The 22114-nt window shown below is 39.6% G+C and overlaps 1 protein-coding gene across 3 annotated transcripts in view; it reads left to right on the top strand.

The window, feature by feature from the left end:
- Positions 1–22114, top strand: part of LOC126354771 (protein arginine N-methyltransferase 7-like) — a 120326-nt gene that overhangs the window by 91966 nt on the left and 6246 nt on the right. For all 3 annotated transcript variants that reach the window (XM_050004664.1, XM_050004665.1, XM_050004666.1), the window contains 2 exons: positions 3240–3563; positions 13537–13879. In XM_050004664.1, coding sequence (XP_049860621.1) covers positions 3240–3563; positions 13537–13879 — 667 coding nt within the window. The remainder of the gene's footprint in view (positions 1–3239; positions 3564–13536; positions 13880–22114) is intronic.

Below are 22114 nucleotides of genomic sequence, written 5' to 3'. Positions count from 1 at the left end.
GAGAAAGTCCTTGTTTAGTGCTGATATTGGAAGTTATCCCCAAATTTTTCAAATGAAGTTAGTATAAAAATTTCTCAATATACATTCCATATCATTTCTGAATTAAGACTTGAGGTTTTGAAAATATTTACCATATTTTTTTTCAGGAGCTCACCAACTGCTAGGACTGATGTATGGTACCATGTCCCAGTAAGATGAAGCATGAGATAACCTCTTTGTATTTACAAAAGATGTTTTATGTTCTTTTGTAATGCTATGTTCTGATTTTCTTAGATTTTTGCCTGTGATATAATGTTTACGGGTAATTCACTGCCTCGACATGCTGCAGATAGTATGCCCTATGGCACATGGAATGATGGTCTGATGCAATGTTTACGTAATTTTTTGTTCAAAATTCCTCCATGTAAAGGATGAGATATCACTAGACTATCTTTATCTTTCCATTATTTATTTCCTTTTTAATTGTGATCATATGTATAAATTTTTGACAGTGCACACCTAACCACTGCTTCTTTTCCTGCTGTGGTATTTTAAATACTGAACTGAGGAGGGTCACTCATTATTTAAGCACAGGACTTGCATCCAAGCAGAGCAGTGTTCAACCCTCCCCTTTTAGACATCCAAGTTCAGCCTTCCCATTGGTTCCCAAAACTGATTAAGGTGAATACTTGGGTGCTCATTGGAAGACAGTCAATTTTATTTCTCTTTGTTTTCCTATCTGGACTGGTGTCCATATCTAGAGATCTAGTTCAGATTTTATACTGAAAAGTATAGTTGGTTCCCACCATACAGCAGAGATGCTGAAGAGCAGAAATGCACAACAAAAAGACTGTCTGAAACTTAGCTTACAGCCATCAAGGCCACTGTCAAAAGTAGACAACACACACACATGCAAACACTATTGCAAACGCAACACACACACACATATGACTACAGTCTCTGGTAGCTAGAGCCAGACTGCAAGCACCAGAGCATTATGGGAGAGGCAACCAGGTGGGGGTAACGAGGAGGCTGGGACTGGGAGATGGAGGGTCAGGGGCAGTAAGGTGCTGCTAGGAGTGTTCAGGGAGAGTGGGGCAGCTAGGTGCAATTGGGAGGTCAGACAGAGGCGTTGGGGGAAGGAGGGGGGGGGGGGGGGGAGGTTGCGGAAAAGAAGAGAAGTAAAAAGACTAGTTGCGTTGGTGGAATAGAGGGCTGTGTAGAGAGAGCTCTTTAACAAGTCCTGCATGATTGAATTTGAGGTAGGGGCAAAAGGTGAGACCATTAGAAAGGACTGATACTTCTGTGAGGCTAAGGCTTTTGGAGGAAAGGTTCATGACTGTGTTTCGTGTCTGTTTATGTTCTGGATTCTGTGTGCTCGTGCGAGGGAGTTTTGGAGGATGGGGTAAGTGTAGTAGGACTGGCCACAGAGAAGCATTCCCCTCCTGACTCATACCACCCAGGGTTGGAGCAACTGAATCACATTCTCCACCAGGGTTTCAACTACCTCTTTTCGTGCCCTGAAATGAGAAATGTCCTACCCACTATCATTTCCACTCCTCCCACAGTGTATTCAGCCGCCCACTGAACCGACACAGTGTTCTCGCCAGCCCACACAACCCCTGTTCCCAGCTCATTGCCTCATGGCTCTTATCCCTGTAATAGACCTAGTGCAAGAACTATCCCATTCATCCTCCATCATCACCTACTCCTGTCCTGTCACAAACGTTAGTCTTTAGATCTACAAGCTAAGTTGCAAACACTGTGCTGCTACGTGGGCATGACAACCAACAAGCTGTCTCTCTGCATGAATGCCCACTGACAAACTGTGGCCAAGAAACAAGTGGACCACCCTGTTGCTGAGTTGGCCTCCCAACATGACACCCTTGATTTCAGTGACTGCTTCACAGTTTGTGCCACCTGAATCCTTCCTACCAGCACCACATTTTCTGAATTGTGCATGTGGTACCTCTGCCTGCAATATATCCTGTGTTCCCATAATGTAGCCTCAACCTTCGTTAGTCATTGTCCATACCCCTCCAGCCCCTTTCCTGTTCCCATTCCAGCACTACACATCACTCTATTCCACCAACACAACCAGTCTTTCTACTTCTCTCCTTTTCCGTGCAAGCCCCGGCCCCTTGCCCCCGCCCCCCCCCCCCCCCTCCCCCTGCCTCCAGACTGTACCATTTAACCTCCTCACTCTCCACCTCATCCCTGCACGCTCTCAGCAGCACTTCACTGTCCCTAATGCCTACCATGCTATCCCTCCCCTTCCCCACCCCGAACTCCTCCTTACCACCACCCGGTTGCCTCTCCCATAATGCCCTGCTGCTCGCAGTCTGGCTCTAGCTTCTAGAGGTTATGGTCATCTGTGTGAGAGTTGTTTTTGCGTGTGTGTATGTTGTCTACTTTTGGCAAAGGCCTTGTCGGCCGAAAGTTAACTTTCAGACAGTCTGGGACTCAGCATCTCTGCTATATGGTAAGCAGCAACCATCCTTTTCATTATATTGTTATATTCCATTCTGGATTTTCCATTGTTTAATTTTGAGGTTCTATGCCCTTATTTTCCTTGTTCTTCCTAGAGACTGATGAGTGAGAAACTGCTACTTGGCACAATAATCACATATCACTGCCTGAAACTCACTTTCTGCAAGAAATCAAACCTCATATCTGTTTGAAAAATCTGGAGATACATGTTTTCAACCAGTTTGCTCATGCTTATTCCTGTACAGGATTGCTCAACTTTGACAAGCCTGCCAGTGATATTCAAGTGACTGCTTGATGTCATCAGAGTTTTCTGATGATCACAACTCTAACAGGAGAGCTTCTTCTGTGATTTTAACCATGACATGTCACAATGGCCACATGAAATTGATTATCAGCTAGGTTACCAAATACAAGTGTTTTTAAGTCAAGTGCAGGGTCAGAGAGCAGATATGTCATCTCTGACGTAGGCTATTTGAGAAATTATCTTGGTAAAAGTCCTTCCTTCCTTCCTTCCTTCCTTCTTTCTTTCTCATTCACCATGGGATCTATGGAACATGATGAGTGACTGCAAAGCAATACTGCATGTAGTTGTCCTTAAACAAGAATGCTCCTGAAGAATAGAGAACGTACATAAGTCTATCAATATAATGAATGTCACTAGTGGGAGTTTTACAATTTAAAAAATAGCTATATGTAACTAAGTTTATACTGCTACATCAAGTTGCCAGTGGTAGTTGTGTTCGTGTGTAATTTTTTTTTTTTTCCTCCAGTTTTGATTGGTCAGGTCAGACACAACTCCATACTACACATTCCACCAAAGTGGAGGTGAATGCTGAGGTTTCTGGTACAGCACAAATGGTATTCATGTGGTGGGAGTTACTTATGGATGATGAGGGCACAGTTAAACTCACTTGTGCTCCAGCATGGGCGCATCCTGATGGTGTAAAGCAGCCTTGGCGGGACCACTGGATGCAAGCAGTATATTACTTGCCAAAGGAGTTAACTGTTACAAATGGGGAAACTCTGACACTGTATACTAGCCATGATGAGTTCTCCCTCTGGTTTGATCTATTACCATCTGCAGACACTATTAGGTAAGGCCACATTTATATTAATACAGCAAATAAGTACACTTTGTTGCAGTTGCTACTGAGCTACAACCAGTTTAATATATTTAATAAATTCTAATCAGTTGCAGATTGTAATTTCTTGTAGTTATTTTATGAACTTTGCTCCAGGCTGTAAAATTTACCAGCCAAAACTGAACAATTTCATCATGGTAGCTAATGATAATAGAGATTAGGTGTTATGCTTAACGATAATCCCTACTAATCCACCTCTAAAAGTGCTTTAGCTCATTAACTACAAGCTGCTTCTGTTTGAAACAATTGTGCTACCTCAGAGTAAAAGTTACATAAATACAGTACCTGAACTTAAATGCAATCTTATTTTTGGTTTGTTTTGAAAATCTGCATTATGCAAACACTATTTATTTGTTTCAACATGTATGAGACATTTTCTGTGGGTCAAATTTTATTTCTGTGTAGTATAATAAATATGAAGTTTATAATCATTAACATATTGTAGCCCTGAAAATTACAACATGAGCATTTTGTTTGGTTTGTTTCTATTGATCACCTCCCTTTTTGTTGTTGTTTGACAGCATGTCATCTGCAAAGTAGTCACAAGAAATTTTTTTGGTGCATTCTGAAGTACTGTTTTGTGGGCAGTCGTAATTTATGTTACTGTACTTACTTCTTGTGTCATGTTGCATATCTATGGTGGATCTCTCTTTCTACTGCTATTGAGTACACTGTTTCCACACTGTTGTTTACAACATTTTGCACATAACTTTAGTTAGCACATGTTTTGCACCAAACATGACAAAATGTGTTTTGAGCAGACGTTTCTGTCTCCATACTCATTGAGAGGTGCTATGTTGTTGACGCTGCTCTCTTGTTCATGATTGCCTTGTGTTTAATGTGGCACTAATTTTGAATGTTTCAAGAGAACTGTTACGAATAGTTCTCTCTCTCTCTCTCATTCGGTGTGTGTGTGTGTGTGTGTGTGTGTGTGTGTGTGTGTGTGCGCGCGTGTGCGTGCGTGCGCGGATGTGCGCGAGCTGGATGTGTGTGCGCGTGTGCAAGCGCGTGCGTGTGTGCGTGGATGTGCACGCGTGCGTGTGTGTGTGTGTGTGTGTGTGTGTGTGTGTGTGTGTGTGTGTGTGTGTGTGTGTGCATGAGTGGGCCTGTAAAATGAGAGAGAGAGAGAGAGAGAGAGAGAGAGAGAGAGAGAGAGAGAGAGAGAGAGCGCTGGAAAGTGGTGCCAGTTTTTAGGGCTGTGAGGTGTCGAGAGTATCTTGTTTTGAAATTTCTGCATGTTTGGCCAATGTAGACTTACTGGAATGAATGACAGGTTTTGGGCAATTGTGCTGTGGAAGTGTTCTTAGTGTTCAGATTTTTCTACACAGCATTGTTTGTATGGAATATTTTTAGGCCTAATTTGGTTGTTTTTTAAGTACGTTACCCACCCTGTGGGCATTCGTTTTCCTGTATGGTAATATGTGCCATGCTGTGTTCTTTGTCAGATGTACCTGGTTTAGTGTGTTTTTCAAGTGTTTGTGTTCCTGGTTCTCTGTTGTGGCCGGTGTTTTTTTCAGGATTTGCTCGTTTTTCATTTGCTTTTTAATTTTTTTATGTAGTTTGTGTAGTATTTGTGTGTTAGACCCCTTCTCTACAGCTATCGGGTGTATTGTAGTTGGTTGGTTGGTTTAAAAGGTGGGTGGGGGAGAGGGATCAAACTGCTTAGTCATCACTCCCTGTATTGTGTTTAGTTGCTGTGTGTAACCCTTTCTCTCTGGTTATCAGATGTAATTTGTTTAGTTGCAGTGCATAGTTGAGTTTATCCAGTGGAGTTCTGTTGAGCCTGTGTATCATGTATCTGGAACTTGAGAGTTTGTGTGCCTAGGGGTGAATGGAAGAGTTGTGAATGGTTGTACTGGTGGCTGTAGGTTTTCTGAATATTTCAAAATTATGTTTTATGTTAGTTGTTGATTTTGTATGTAGTAATGTCTAAGAAATTAAGTTTCATTTCTACTTATAAACACTAAGAACACCTACACAGACAAATTCTCCAAAGCTGGAATCGGTCAATTAACCTTCAGTTCATGCCAATGTGTCTACATATCCCAAACATATCAAAACAAAATACCCTGAACATCTCAGAGCCTTAAAAACTAACAGTACACACTCGTCTTTTGCAAATCATCTCATACAAGAAAACCACCACCCAAACAACATTGAGACTGAACTTAAGATCCTCAGAGAAAGCAATAGTCACTGTCAGAAATTCCCAGTAAAGGAGAACTATCACATACAGAAGGCAATAATACAAGGAAAAAAGGCTTGAATGAAAATACAACAGTGTGCAACAAAATAGAATAGCAATAATTAGCATAACAAAGTAAGACAAAGCAAAGATGATGATCTTTACACGAAATGCTCAATATGTCCACCATCATTCCTCAGCAATAGCTGTAGTTGAGGAATAATGTGAACAGCACTGTAAAGCATGTCCAGAGTTATGGTGAGGCATTGGCGTCGGTTATTGTCTTTCAGCATCCCTAGAGATGTCGGTTGATCATGATACACTTGCGACTTCAGGTAACCCCAAAGCCAATAATTGCACGGACTGAGGTCTGGGTACCTGGGAGACCAAGCATGACAAAAGTGGCAGCTGAGCACACGATCACCACCAAACGACGCGTGCAAGAGATCTTTCACGCGTCTAGCGATACTTTTTTTTTCCTAGTAAAACCCCATGTCATTCCAAGCATGCTTGTCAATTTTTACCTCTCCATCTACATTATTCCGTGGTTTATTAAGTTTTCAAATTTATACTGACTTTTTGACCACCCGGTATACTAAGGTACTTCCCCACATAAAACATAATCATCAGCCGGTCCCAAATATGTAAAAACACCTGTTTTCTCAATTCTCCCCTCTTTCCAGCTGTCTCTCCTCGTCATCATTTCACACACACACACACACACACACACACACACACACACACACACACACGCTGTGGGCATTTTCATGTCACCCTCCTATCCCAACCTCTTTATAGCCCATCTAGAGGAAATCTTCATAGTCTCTGGTTCAGGTTTATGAAGATATCTTCATGATCTGGACTCAGGCTCAAGATACACTTTCCTCAGTCCTTCACAAACTCAACAACTTCTCTCCCGTCTTCTTCACTTGGTCCTCCTAAACCCAGCATGTCATGTTCCAGAAAGTTCACCTCCTCTCCTCTGATGACATCATCCGCACACCTGTCTAGGTTAATCATGCCAACCACAACAGTACCTGCATTTCGAGAGTGAGCCATCATTTACACATACAAAAGCTCCCCCCTTACAGCCTGGCCATCTGAGGATGGTGTATCTGCAGTGACTGGAACTGCCTTGCCTAGTATGCTGATAGTCTTGCAGAGGCCTCCTCCAACAGGCACTTTCCCCAGATCTAGTCCAAAAACAAAATGTTTGTGCCGTATCCCCATACACCCCAAATCTTCCCACCAACCCCAAGAATCAGCTACAAAGAAACACCCCCTTTGTCACCTGATACCTCCCCGGTCTGGAGCAACTGAACCACTTACTTTGTCAGGGCTTTGACTATCTATCATCATGCCTTGACATGAGGGAAATCCTAACCAAGATTGTTCCCACCACACCTAAAGTGGTGTTCCATTGCCCAACCAACCTCCACAATATCCTTGTCCATCCGTATGCCATACCCATTTCAAATCCTTGCTGCAATGATCATAATCTTGTAGGAGATACAGGTGCAACACTTGCCCAATCCACCCACCCAGCACTGCCTATCCAGTCCTGTCACAGGCTTATCCTACACCGCCAGAGGTTGAGCCACCTGTGGAAGTAGCCTCATCGTATAACAGCTCTGCTACAATCATTGCACAGCTTTTTATATTGGTATGACTACCAACCAGGTGTCTTAGCGATATGAATGGCCACTATGTAAGTATGGCCAAGCAAATCATGGATCATCCTGTGGCACAACATGCAGCTGAAAAATAACATTCTTGATTCCAGTGGCCCAGGCCATCTGGATCCTCCCCTCCACCAACAGCTTTTCTGAACTGCGCAGGTGGGAATTATCCTCATAACACATTCTCTACTCCCAGAATTATCCCAGCCTCAAAATATGGTAACCTACTGTCCTCACATACTTCATCCAACAGTTCTGCTCCATCTTACCTATCACTTCCTTCAAATTCATATCCCTTCACCCTCATTGTGTGCTGCTCTCTGCCAATGTACCCACAGTTTGTTTCCCTGTCTCTGTTCCTCTTCTTTCTCATTCCCCACCCCCATCCCCTCCTGGCACTTTGCTGGCATCCACGTCCTGCTACCATCTAGTCCGTGCACTCTCCACTCTACTCCCACCCATACCCTCCCATATCCCCCCATTTGCCGCCCCACTCCGGATTGCTACTTTCATTCAATTTGAGGGATACTTTATGGCTGCAGTGGCTGGAGATAGTGGTCATTTGTATGTGAGGTTTGTGGGTGAGGTGTGCCTAATGTGTGTGTGTGTGTGTGTGTGTGTGTGTGTGTGTGTGTGTGTGTGTGTCTAAGAAGACTTTGGCTGAAAACTCGATGTGTAAAAGTTGTTTTGTGGTGCTTGTCTTCAGCTCAAGACATTTGTCCTCACTTTACCCCAGAATATGTTGCCATAAAATACCAGTGAATAAAAATAAGGAAAGTCAACATTTTTACATTTTCATTTCCAAAATCTGATCTTATTCATGATGCAATAGTTGCAGAGCTTAGACATTTAAGATTGCTAGCATTTGACCTTCAGTTCAGGTTCTTATCAATCTAAACACTAAAAAATTGAGAATATTCTGTTTCATTTATTGATTTAACATCATGCATTATTTCTGATTGTGTGGTGAGGCCTTGTGTAGTACTGATTTGCATGTATTGCTTTTTATTTAAATTAGTGAAGTTCATTTTCAAACAACCAGTTATTAACTTTTAAGAACACATTATTTACATTTTCACAGTTTGAAGTTACTCGAAGAGGTGGCCTAGAAAAATAGAATGTCACCAGCATTCTAAATATCATAATTCCAATGCTTTGTGATAATTGCAAGAAAAATGTGCAAATAGGAGATGGAAAGTGAAAATGGTATCAGGGTTGCCACAAGTTCTGGAAATCAAAGAATTTCAATCATGTCAGGGAAATCAGTGAAATATCAGCAGAATAGATGTCATGCATCATCGCTGGCTGGGCGCAGCTGAGTACATGCGCCACATCCCTGCTCCCTCGTTCTTACTGCTCTCCCATTCCTACCGCTCCCCTCAGCTTGCAGTCAGAGCTGCCCCACTTCTTGCCAGTAGCCTAGCAGCTGCTGATGAGGGACAGGGAGGTGTGAGGAGTGATTTGTTTGTATCTGATTCTCAGAGATCGTTGACGCAGCAGCCGGAGACAGCGGTCATGTCTGCATGAGCTGTAACTGAGTGATTGTGTGGATGTCTGTGTGCTCTCCTTTTCTGACAAAGCCTATGGCCAAAAATTTAGTTGTGAAAGTGTGATTGTCTATTCGATATGCCTGTCCGTGGTTCAGTGGTCATCTTTACAGTGAGTTGCTGCCTGTCCTCATTAGTATTGATTCTCGGAGTATTTGCGCAAGTTATTTGTTGCATGGATTGATCACTGTGGTCTCATTTCATCAACATGGTGTCTGTGACATGTGAATAGCTCCCCATATAGGTGAACTTCCATGATGGGCCAAAATTGCAGGCCATTTCTGCAGGTATCTCTAATGGATTGGGCCAGCTGAACTGAAGCCAATCATTTCCCACTAATGTGTCAGCCCTGCCCATCAGATTTTGTCTCACCAATCTGCCTGCAGGCTAGGTCTGTTTGTGTGTGGCATAATGCGGCAGATTTTCGTGGTTCATCCATGGACCCAGGACTGTTATGCTCCTCAGCAGGCCAGAGGCCAAGGGTAATGGTTTTCAGGAATGGCAGCATTCTCACTACAACTACAGTGTTCAGTGCAGTGTATATTTTATTTATTCTAGTACATTTTGGCTTCAAAAGTAGTTTATATATTAGAAAACAAGGACGATAAGAAAAAGAAAATTGTGGCAGCCGCTGGCAGTTTGTACACTATGTACTCATATATTTCTCAAAATAAAAATTACACAGCACCGGTAAAGTAACAGTAAAGTAATAGACATAATGCAGTAGGTAATAACCACAATAACGAACGTAGCATAACCAACATTTTATTGGTGGTCACCTATAGCATCGGTGTACGCAACTCTTCCCCACCTTATACACTTCTTTCAATGAGCCTACCTTTTTCTGAGGTTATTTCTGAAATCGTGATGGTATTTTAAATCTGTCTTGTGACTAAAAGGAAATGCGTGTTTTTGTCACCAGATGTGTTTCTTTTTATTGAAATAAAATAACAATAATATACCATTTGACTTCCTTTCTCTATCTAAAAACAGTTGATTACAAAAGCTGTTGATGTTAGTACTTAAGAGATTTGCTAACACGGGTAGAGATACAGAAGTCCTTATACATTTGTTTCTCAACTTGCATCTTTACTTACCCTTGAGAACTTAAAATTTGTCAGGGAAAAATGCTAAAAGTCTGAAAATAAGGGAAATATCAGGGAATTTCACTTGGGGAAAACTGTGGCAACACTGGGTATAGAACAAAGAAGAGAGCTGTGTAACAGGGTAGTTCCTTTTCCCCATTAATCTTTAGCACAGTCTTGAAGACCATAATGAAGTGCACAAAGGAAGTGAAAAAAGAAGATATAAAGCTCTTCTGTTTGTAGATGATGTCACTGGGCTAGAACTAAAATGGAGGTAGAGAGTAAATTTGATATATAGAACACTACATTCAAAGAGATAGGGTTAACTGTGAGCATAAATCAGAGAGTAGAGCACCCACTAGACGTGAGCTATTTTTTGAGGAAGAAGACCAAGAAAGTGAATAATTTTACATATTGTGGTAGTGCTGTGGCAATGTTCAGGCTCTGAGAAGGATAACTAAAGAATCAAAATTCTTCAGTGTAACAGGAATACATGTTTGGAATAAGTACATTCCTCAAAGACCTAAAGAGATCATATTAAAAAAATTCCTTCTGCCCTTTGTGTTCTATAGTCTGTAGAGCTGTGTTGCAATTAATAGACACACAAGTCAACTACAAGCCTGTGAAATAAAATTCTTGAGGTCTGCTCTGCAAAATACAGTGAGAGACAGGATTAGAAATTAGCACATAAGAGAGACTGATAAGGGAAAATGGCCGTGGAGGAATGCCTGAGTGCAGTGGGACTGAAGTGATTTGCATGGTATCACTGAACGATCACAGTGGCCCACCACAATCAATAACACGCATCCATACCACAGACATTAGCGATGTCTTGCTGAATCCATAGCAACAGATGACAGGTGCTGAAGAATTCATTCTCCTTCATTCAGCACAGCAACTCCTACGCATGGAGGTCAATATAGTCGAGTTTGGATGGGCTCAGCCTCAGTTCGTGACCTCTGCAGAAGCAGTCAACATCATCAAGTAAGGCTAAAGTGAGTAAAGGTGAGCAGGCAAGCAGTGTATGTGAAATTGTTGATGAGAGACACACACACACACACACACACACACACACACACACACACACCTGTGTGCATGTGCTCATTTGTTTTTGCATATTTTCATTCAGTAATGTCATATGGAATAATGTTCTGTAGTAACTCATTTGTAAGAAAAGAAAGTTTTCATTGCTCAAAAACATGCTGTCAGAATAGTATCTGATAATCACCTGTGATCATCTTGTAGGCATCTGTTTAAGGAGTTACGCATTTTGACTACTATTTCACAGTATATTTATTCCCTTACGAAGCTTTTTGTGAGTTATACACTGCAGTTCAAAAGGAACAGTGATGTACAAATTACAATACCACAAGAAAGAATGACATCAGTGATGTCACATTGTCATCTTTAGCACAGAAAGGGGTGCACAATGCTGCAACAAAATTTTTTATCACTTACCTGGTGATACATAGCAGAGTAAAATTTGAAAATAAACTGAAAAAGTTTCTCCTTGACAACTCCTATTCTGTAGAAGAATTTCTATTATTGTAACATTTAAAAGATGATAGGAATTACTAACTCACATCTGTACCTTGTGAGTAATCAGCCTGTAAGCATATTTACAAAATAATTTGTGACGTGAATGACTCATTCCACATCAGTACAATTTATCATGCAAATGATCCGTGTTACATGAAACTCACTAACTGCGTAACCAGGGTGGAAAGGGGGCTATAATCAGCTTAGGTCATGAATTTTTACCATTTGGTCAATTTTAATAGAAGATGAAACAGTTTTTATTCCCTAATACAACTTATAAGATTTCACTTTAAAACTGTATTAGGCTACTTGTGCATTTAAATCATGCAGGAAGATCACATTTATTTTAAGGTTTTACTTTAAAACTGTATTAGGCTGCTTGTGCATTTAAATCATGCAGGAAGATCATATTAATTTTATTCTATAGGTACATTGTTTTTTTTCTGTCTAATATAACTTTAGTAGGATAAAATGGAAACTAACAACATTGTGTAACCAACTAGTTTACCTGCAGACAACGTAATTTTATGCGCACTTGAAGCATATCTACAATACTAAACAGCCAGATTACCTCTTTAATTTTGAAGACTTTTCTTAATTAATCAGGTAAGTTTGTGTTCCAGTGACACATTAAGTCTTAACTTTATGATAATAAATACAGGCCTAAGTAATGACTTAAAATTTATACCAAGTCTGAGATTTGGACCAGGGTCTCCTACTCTCTAGGCAGATGCACTAACCATTGCATCACCCTGGCTATATTTGTTAAATTAAGAAGTGATATAAATTCTTACGTGATGGGTATTACACTCATGGCAGAATCAGTAAGTACAACTTTTAAATTATAATTATTTGTTAGAACATCATCTACATAATATATTTTGCTTGAAAGATCTAAGTATCAAATTTTGTGATTCTCATCAAAATGTTTAAATTGTCCTCATAAAAGGAAACAGCTGTCCTCTTTCAAGTGTAAATCGTATTAAAAGTTTTCAGCTTTTCGGTAACCAGTGTGGACCTGTTATGGGCTATCCGTTTAGTTGTTCCACTGGAAATGTGATGCGCAAAATACTATCTAAAGGATGAGCCAATCTTCAATTCGTAAATGGTATAAAATGTCAAGATTCTAAACAGTGGTTGAAATTAAAAATTCCTAGCTAAAATTGTAACCTCTTTTTGTTTATTATAAACCAGGTATTCGTAACATGACACTCAAACAGTTCTGTTTGCTGCCTCAGGACACATGCATGACTCTGGCTCCTCAAGGAAACGACTTCTTTTAAATTAAGTTGGCTTGCACCTCTGCATTTCCTTCCATCCCAGTTTACTTTTCCTGGATACAAGTATAATTTATGTAATTTGTTGTACTCTCATTATCACAACTGAGCAAGACAGTGCAGTTGTAAGACATTGGACTCACATTCAGCTTTGAATTCCTGTCCAACCATTGAGATTTGGGTTTCCCGTGATTTCCCCGAATTGTTTAAGGTCAGTGCCAGAAGGCTCCCATGAAAAGGACACATCCAATTTCCTTCTCTGTCCTTCTTTAATCTGAGCTTTTGTTCCACGTGCAGTGACCACATTGTTGTTGAAATGTTAAGCCCTAAACTTCCTCACGTGACCTAGTAGTCAATCTTCTTCATTTATGTTGTTAGCGTTATTCTAAATTATTTCTGATTAATGTTAGAACAGTTCTTTCAGAAGATAAATATTCCAGTTGTAAAATGTATTGGAAAGAAATGGTATGTACGTAGCTCATGTTAATCTACAATATTCTTTACTTCATTAGTGCTGTTTGTGATAAATATTTATATATGTGGTCAACACAGTTTTCACTGTGAATCTTTTGTGCTGAGGCTTCAATTTATATTTTATTTTTCTTTGTACTAGGCATGAAACAAATTCTTTACGTCCCATCTGTGATTGTGGTTTACATGTGATGGCCAGTCGAACCAGAATTGGCTGTATGAATGACAAATCTCGGCGTAGAAAGTTCATGTCCGCATTGAAATCTGCAGACATTGTCGACAAGATTTGTCTATGCTTGAGTGATGGTTCCCTCCTGGGTCCTGTTGCAGCCAGCCTGGGAGCTAGACATGTTTACTGTGTTGAAACATACAATCTTGCACGACAGTTTCTGCATGATTATTGCATAAGCAACAATCTGGAAGATCGTGTGACCATAGTGGCATCACCAGAAGATTTATTAAAAGTTGAAGGTCTTGCCAAGCAGGTATGTATTTCATTATGAGCCGCAGATCTGTACATTTATTATTTACTATTTTAAGTGTTTCTGTAGGCGGTACTTGGAAATTTCACACCCTGAAGGTAAACTATTCCATCTACATATCACTTGATGTTTATGTCATTGTACTTGGAGAGTACTTAACCCTCTTTGTACATTCTGTAGAGGACAGACTTGTATTACCTGTCTTTGACTATTATGGCATCCTGGCCCGGCGAGTCTGAAAGCCTGCCAGAAGGTGTGCACCTTGATGACGGCTGCCAGACAGCACTACTGTAATCTGCAAGTGTTGCTGTCCTGTTTCAGTGCTAGCTATGGAGACATGCCTGCTCTGCTGTCCTGTCAGTGCCCACTACTGCTGTCAAAAGCCAGCATTGCAGCCACTCAGTCAATCAGTTGTGGTTTCACTGCACTATTGTATTGATCGTGCTACACATTGATGTTTTGATTTGGGTTTGCTATGCCCTAGCCTTTTGGATCTTGGTCTGCTCATGAGTGGTTCATCCACCATCCCATCTCCATTGTATTACCTTTCTCTCATTGTTGTCCACCTGTTTACTCTCTGATGGTTCACTGTTGCCAGTCAGCCAGTCTCCGGAGGCTCTTGAGTTGATTCTGGTCTTGTTCAATTCCGGTCACTACGATTGGCCACGAGATAAAAGCTTAGCAGTGTCCCACGGACATGACTTTTGGAACAGTAGTGGCAACAGCTGCACCTCCAGCAGCAGTGACTTACTCTATCATGGAATTTAGATTTTGTCGGATTATCTACAGGTTCAGGCTTCCCAATCCACATCTAGGCTGTGGTCACTTCCCAGATGGAGAACAGCAACAGCAGCAGCAAATTGGCTTGCTCCATCAGGGAATTCAAATTTTGTCAGATTGTCTACAGGTTCAGGCTTCCCAACCCACATCAAGGTTTGTGGTCACTTTCCAGGTGGAGTACCACCCATCTGCAATTCCAACATTTAACAATGTCTAAGAGGAATGGGTAACATATACATATTTACAATGGCTGAAACAGCACTTGTTGATAGGGGTTCTAAATGAAGCTCTCCAGTGGTTGCTGTGCCTTTTATGGACTTTCCCAGAGACATTTTTCTTACTTAAGAAATTGGCTCCTTGAGGAGATGTGTTTTTCTTACCACTTTTAGGAGACAAGTACAGAGTTGATGATTCTTTGATTTACTTATTATTATTTCAGACGAGTAATGTATCACAGTAATATGCCAGTGCAAATATATTTAACTCTGCCAATGGTGTACATAAATGCATATCCAACTTTGCCATTAGCTCTCTCTCATTAATGGCAAAGTTCACCAAGGGTGGAGGGACTGATGATTTTGCAGTATAGGCCTTTTCAAAACTACAATCATCATCATTTAGCAAAACTCTAAGGTAGAACTATGATATGGAGTGGCGGTGCAAGGTTGAGAGGCATTTAAAAAAAATTAAAAAAATTACACTTAACCCTCTATTGCACTGTGTATATTTAAATATACATATTTTCAGAACTCTGTACTGGCTCATGTAATGTAACTGTGCCACTGACGTGCAGTGTATACACAGATATACAACTGTGTTTTTCGTGTATCACGTCAGATGGCAACATCTGCTTACGGCAGTTGAGTAAAAGTTCGCAGAACTGTTGGTATGTCTAGAAGGCTGTGGGTCTCCGGGCGTGCGATTGTTGGAATTTATTTATTCATGAGTGACGTGCCTTTTGAGCTTTTCTTTCGCCGTGTTTCTATTGGAAGAATCTACAAAAGCTATAAACGTATTGTTTCTTTTGAAATAATTGTTTCTTTGCTTTTTATTCAAACTTTTGTGTGTGTGTATCTGAATGAACAGTGTGCAGTAAAGGTAAGAGTGAACAATACGTGAAGGAAACATGGATACCAGTGGAACAATACGTGAAGGAAACATGGATACCCGTGGATACGCCCAAAAAAAAATCCAAATAAACAAGTTTATGGGAGGTGTTGACACTACTGACTCCTTATTAGCTCTGTACAGAACGTAAATCAGGTCAAAGAAATATTACATCAGACTGTTCTTCCATTTATTGGACATGAGTTGTGTTGTTGCTTGGCTTCTTTACAAGAGAGCCTGTCATGAAAATAGTATTGAAGAGAATACCCAGATCGCTTTGTTTGATTTCAAGCTTGATATTGCTGAATCCTTATGCTGTCAGGAAAACCATCCAAGTGACAATCGCTGGATAGCTCACCAGGCAGTGGCACCAAAAAGAGAAGGCAGCCAAATACAACAAATGCTGGCATCAGGAAGGACAGAATCGATCACTGGCCTAACTACTGTGAAAAATTTGCCAGATGTAAATATAATAAATGTCAAAAAATAACAAAAGTAATGTGTAACAAATGTAACACCTATTTGTGTTTTGTACCAGATAGAAATTGTTTCTACAATTTTCATAATGTATAAATTCTGGAAATATTTAACTGCATAGTAGTGTCATTTTGCTAACTGATGTATATCTAACTTTTATAATGTTTTTTTTTTTATTTTCGTTTTTTAAATAAAATTTCCTTTAAAGTCTTACTTTGTTGATGTACCATAAATTTTGAACTCTGTTCTCCAAAAATGTAGTACCTTATACGAACTAATATGTACGTACTCATTACATCCGTATTTGCGCAGTGTATATTTGAACATACAGAGTGATATTTTCCAAAATATATATACTAGAAAGTTTATCATCATCTATTTTTCATTCATGGGCACTATGAAGTATAATTCCAAAGTTGTTATTGGAAAATCATTCGCTGAAAACAATCGGGTATCACGCGCTCTTGTTCCCACAGTTATCTCCAGCACAAAATACCAGAAACCCTCAGGTTGTTTTCACACTATAATAATTACTAACCACCAGAGGGAAGTATGCCAAAATTTACAATAATTAACATTAATGTTATCTGCACTGTCAATCAGAGCAATAGACAGTTTACAGAAATCTCCTGTCTGCTGTCCAACGACGAACAATACACTTTTGAATAGATCTTGTCTCTACTGCCAAGCGGTTAAGTAAACACAGTTATGTAAATTGTATGAGCACTGGCTCACAGCAAATTTACACAAATTCCAGGTCAATAATTGACACCACAATAACCATCTTCATAAAAAAATTAAAAAATTGCTACTGAATAAGAAAATGGGTCCACAAGACACACAAGAGATCTCTCATAACCCAAAGACCTCCTTATCACAAACTGAAGTTGATGGGTACCAGCTCAAAACAGTCTGTTGATAATAAGTCCAACTGGTGGGTCCAGCTATGCTGTGGCTCGATATGTGACAGACCCCTCGTGTGGCACAACTGCATACTAGTTGCTTGCTGTCTTAGAAGAGACTGCCACATTGACAGCTGTAAGCCGACCCCATAGCATTGCCAATCTTTGCAGTGGCACAGTATGTTATTCTCACAGTACACACAGTCTATGCTGAGAACAGCAATGGGAGTTTCAACTTACAGTGTAATATTTTCAAAAAACTGAAGCACATTGTATGAATTATATCTGCTATTAATTATAGAGCATTCGGCAGGGATGTCTTCAAAAAATTTGGCATTTAGATAACTGGTACACAAAATGTGTATCCATTCAAGTGCTGTGTCATTACTAGTTTTTTTTCCACCTCAAAAAATCGTGCCACAACGTTAATGTATCTGTTGACAGTGTCCCTAAATGATAGCCAACAAAATATGTGTATTACCATATACTATACATTAACTTCCAAAATAGGCAACATTCTTAAGAAAAGGATTAAGTAGCCTGTGCACCAAGGGGACAGTAGGCGAGCTGGAATTTGGCTAACCACAAAGACTAGCAGCCCCTAATAAATCAAAATAGAGTTAATAAGATCAGCTGCAAAGAGTGTGCATCTTACTAGACAGGGAAAAACAAATAGATCAGTGTGTACTGAACAACAGAAGCTGGAATCAGCAATAAAATGGATCCACCTTTTCAGCATTGTCTGGAAACCAGACACAGTAATGTAGAGAAACAGTAATACTCTGCTCTGGGCACAATGGGTCATGTGGTGCTACTTGATTCCCAATACTGCGAGTTTTTCAGGAAGGGTCTTGTGGTGCAGCTTGATTTTCAGTACTGCAAGCACGCCACAAGGCTCTTCCCGAGAAACTGCCGAATGAACAGAGTTGTATAACTTCCACTCTTTCATACTTCCATACCTCATTGGCTGCCCAATCCAATTTTGTTAAGGTATGCCCCATTGTAAAAGGGCTTGCTGGTAATTTCTATGATTGTATATGTATTATTTTGTACATTTAGTTTTAGCAGCTCATTGACCTGCTCATATTGTATAATGCACAGCTTGCTAGAGTGAGAGAGGTATGTGAGACAAACTTGGATCCACAGGTTAATGACCCTGGGCTGGTACACCAGACATCCTGATCATGCTTTTTAGGCAGTTTTCTATGGCTAATTTAGACAAATGCTAAACTAGTTCCTAAATTTCTCCACAGAGAATGTGATACAGAAACAGTTCAAATACAATAACACACGGAACAAAGTTAAAACAGTTCACATACAGGTGGTGTACATGACTTCCCTCACTTACGTTACCCAGACGATTGTGATCTCAGTAAGGGCATCATGGCACAAAGTTAAATAACAAAATAAAATTTGCTAAATCTTGAGGATGCAGTCCTCGGGTCAGATGGGATAAATCGTAGGGAAAAGAAGGAAGAAGTAGTATTGGCAATTAATTGATGTGGTGGTTGGTTGTAAATTCATTTCTTTGTTGATGTTTGTACCAGTATGCATAATAAGATCTTTACCAGTAGCGTTAGACAGTGTTCTACTAACCTGAAAGATAAATCACTAAAATAAATAATCTGTAAAAAAGGTGCAAAAATGTTGTGTTTCCAAGCAATAATCTTCATTAAGTATACACAGTGAATAATACCATATAATTTTAGTTGGTTAGTAGAAAGCATTAAATTTTGTTGTTTTAATGCATAGAATGAAAACACCTCAATCAGTCTACTCTGATGTATAGTGTAATTTGCCAAAAGCCTTACCGCATTGGTAACACTTGTTCTCATCCGATCACCAAAGTTAAGTGCTGTCAGTCTAGGGTAGCACTTGGATGGGTCACCGTCTGGGTGTGCTGTTGCTAAGCAGGATGCACTCAGTCCTTGTGAGGCCAATTGAGGATCTACTTGACAAATAAGTAGCTGCACCGGTCACGAAAACTGACAATGGCCGGGAAAATAGTGCGCCTCCCCCCACCCCTCTCCCATATCCGCATTCAATCATACCTTAGGGCTGAGGATGACACAGCAGTCGGTCAGTACCATAGGACCTAAAAGGACTGTTTGGCCCTGTATGCACATTCAGTGACGCGTTAGGGTTAAAGATGACACGGTAGTCGGTCAATACCACTGGGCTTACAGGGCCTCTTCAGACAGCGTTTGTTTCATCCATATAGTGTAATGTAACAGCTCTGAATCTCATGTTAAAGTACACAGTACACAACTTTTAACGAATTACTCGATACACGGCTTGGGTTTAGACCTCATTTCATAGCTGTTATTTAATTTTTTTATGGTAGAGTTATAAATTATAGACCAATCAGTGTCATCAACAACATTCAAAATTTTAATAATGTGTAAAAACATAGTTTATAATTAGATAAAACAAATGGTTAAATCTGAAGGAATAATAACTGTCTTTCTAGTGCAGTTATTTTCACACAAAATTATTGTTTTAAAGTTCCAAAGTTCAACACTAAAATAACAGGAATGTGTAGTAATATATGACATAGTACAAATTAACTCACTGAACTAAAAAAATCATAATTGTTAAGTGAGAACATGTGTAAAAGTTAGTAGTTGAAATAATAGTGTTATTTAGTAGAAAAATTGGGTGTTTTAGAAGTAATTCTTTGCCATTCATAGTTTTATGAAATTTTCAATGAAAACCAATTTTTTAAGAACACAAACCATTAAACAGTTGTTTTTCTATTGTAGAACATGCCCTTACACTTGAGGTTTTGTGAACTAGTAATTTTTCATTATAACTTTACAAAAATATCTGTTCTGATAATTAAACTGTAATGTAATTAGATGAATAAAAAGATCTACTCACTAAGTTTTGGCAAGAGAATGCACAAGTAAAACAATTTAAATCTGCAAGCTTCTGGAGCCACTGGGTCCTCTTCCTCACAGTAGGGTTGAAGGGGGAGGAAGAGGGGTCACTCCTCTTTCTTCCCCTTCAACCCTTCTCCCAGGAGGAGGAGCCACTGGCTCTGAGAGCTTGCAAAGTTAAACACCTTTATGTGTGTGTTCTCCTGCTGCCATTTGGTGAGCAGATTTTTCATCTATCTGGTTACATTTATATTTTCAAAAATTGATTATTTTCGTTGATGCATTCTAATAATGAGATTGGCACAATGGATTGTTATGTTTCTATATAAGGGTGGTGCAAGACCAAATGTGGTGGTGTTTTGTCTGTGAATGTGTGTGGGGCAAGGCTGGGGCTTAGATATTTTTGTTTGATATTGAAATTATAATATCAAAGACTCAGTCTGAATTTATCAGCAAAATGGAATCAGTTATTGTCAAAAATTGTGAATTTTTCTGTTGCATAATGAAAGAATAAATGAGACGAATAAGTACAAATATTGTCAGCAACATGTAGTTATCATCCAAAGCCTTCCTCAGGAAAGAAAACATAGACACTTTGACAGGCAAGCACACCTCACCCACACTAGACCAGCACTACTGGTAGTTCAGATCATTCAGAGCTGATAGTGGTGGCGGCCGAGAGTGCGTGAGATGCGCTTGCCTGTGTAACGTGTCTATGTTTTCTTTGCTGAGGAAGGCTACTTGTGTAACAGTCTTTCCGCTGTGTCTGTCTTTAACTCAAGGTCATCTTTACGATAAATAGAAATCTATCCTATTCCTAATGTTGTTATTCCAATGTAGAGTCTCCATTGTACAAAGATTGTCAGATTGTTAATTATGGTCAAGAACTTCGGATATGTTTATTTTTTATGGAAGATATGTATTAATTGTACTTTTGTTCAAAAATATCCAATTAACTGACAGCATGTGGTCATATCTTGGGTTGTCGTACCAACCAAATCAGCTTCTAAATTATGACACGACCTATATTTTTGCAAAAGTTGAATAATTGTTGAAATTATGTGATATTAGAATAGAAAGATTACATAAATAATGGGCATACTGTAAATAAAACAAACATACAGCTGCAAATCGAGTATAAATTGAAGGATGTATAACATGAGATAAAAGAACTACATGTGTTACTTATGTCCAGTTAAGTTCTGCACCCTCCTGTACTAATCTTGCATACTAAGTCACTTTAGTTTGGTCACTTAAATGAACCCTAGAAACTAAATCTTTACACCTTCAAGAAAGTAGGTGTGTGTGTGTGTGTGTGTGTGTGTGTGTGTGTGTGTTTTTCTCCTTGCTTTGGACATTTTCACGTCAATTATATCAACTTCCTTTCATTCAGGCATAGTTTCATCACCTTACCAGCAGGCTTTGTGTGTCTGCTCCCTTCACTTCTGCATTCCCTCTATGCTCCATATTGTAGTGCCCATTCATATATTGCTTAAAGCAAGCATCAAAGCACATGCTAAAGAGAATGGGAAATGTCACATGTAGGCAGATTTTCCACAAAGCCACACATTAGTACAGCTTGCACAGATATCAAGCTGTCATGGCGTTAAGTGCTAAAAACAAGTCAGCAATTCCTGCTTTCTCTGTGACCGCATGATTATACACCTTGGCAGTGAACAACATGAATGACTGGAGCAGATGGGAAATAAATTTCTTTGAAAATAACTTCTTTTAGAGGACAAATACTCATTTCTAAATTATTTGAGTGAGTATAATTAATAATCATAGTAGACCTTGTGTAACACAAATTAATGAAGCTTGACATGTTACGAAAAAAACTATTACTCTTTCTGATAGGTTATCAGCTACACTGAGATTTGACGCCCTGATATTCGAAGTCTTGGCAACACATCATTTCTTCTTGGTCTCAGTAGCAAGTCTTTCTCAGCAGTATTGAGAATGTAGAGTTTTTAATTCCTGTTTTTTAATTTTCTCCACTATTTTAAGCGATTTAGCCTCTTTTAATGTACAGCATATTTCATTTAATGCTATATCACATTTGTTCATGTGATAGATAATCGTTATTCCGATGT

This window comes from Schistocerca gregaria, chromosome 3 (genome assembly GCF_023897955.1).
Source record: "Schistocerca gregaria isolate iqSchGreg1 chromosome 3, iqSchGreg1.2, whole genome shotgun sequence".
Taxonomy (NCBI): Eukaryota; Metazoa; Arthropoda; class Insecta; order Orthoptera; family Acrididae; genus Schistocerca; species Schistocerca gregaria.
This window is presented reverse-complemented; position numbering and strand designations above follow the sequence as displayed.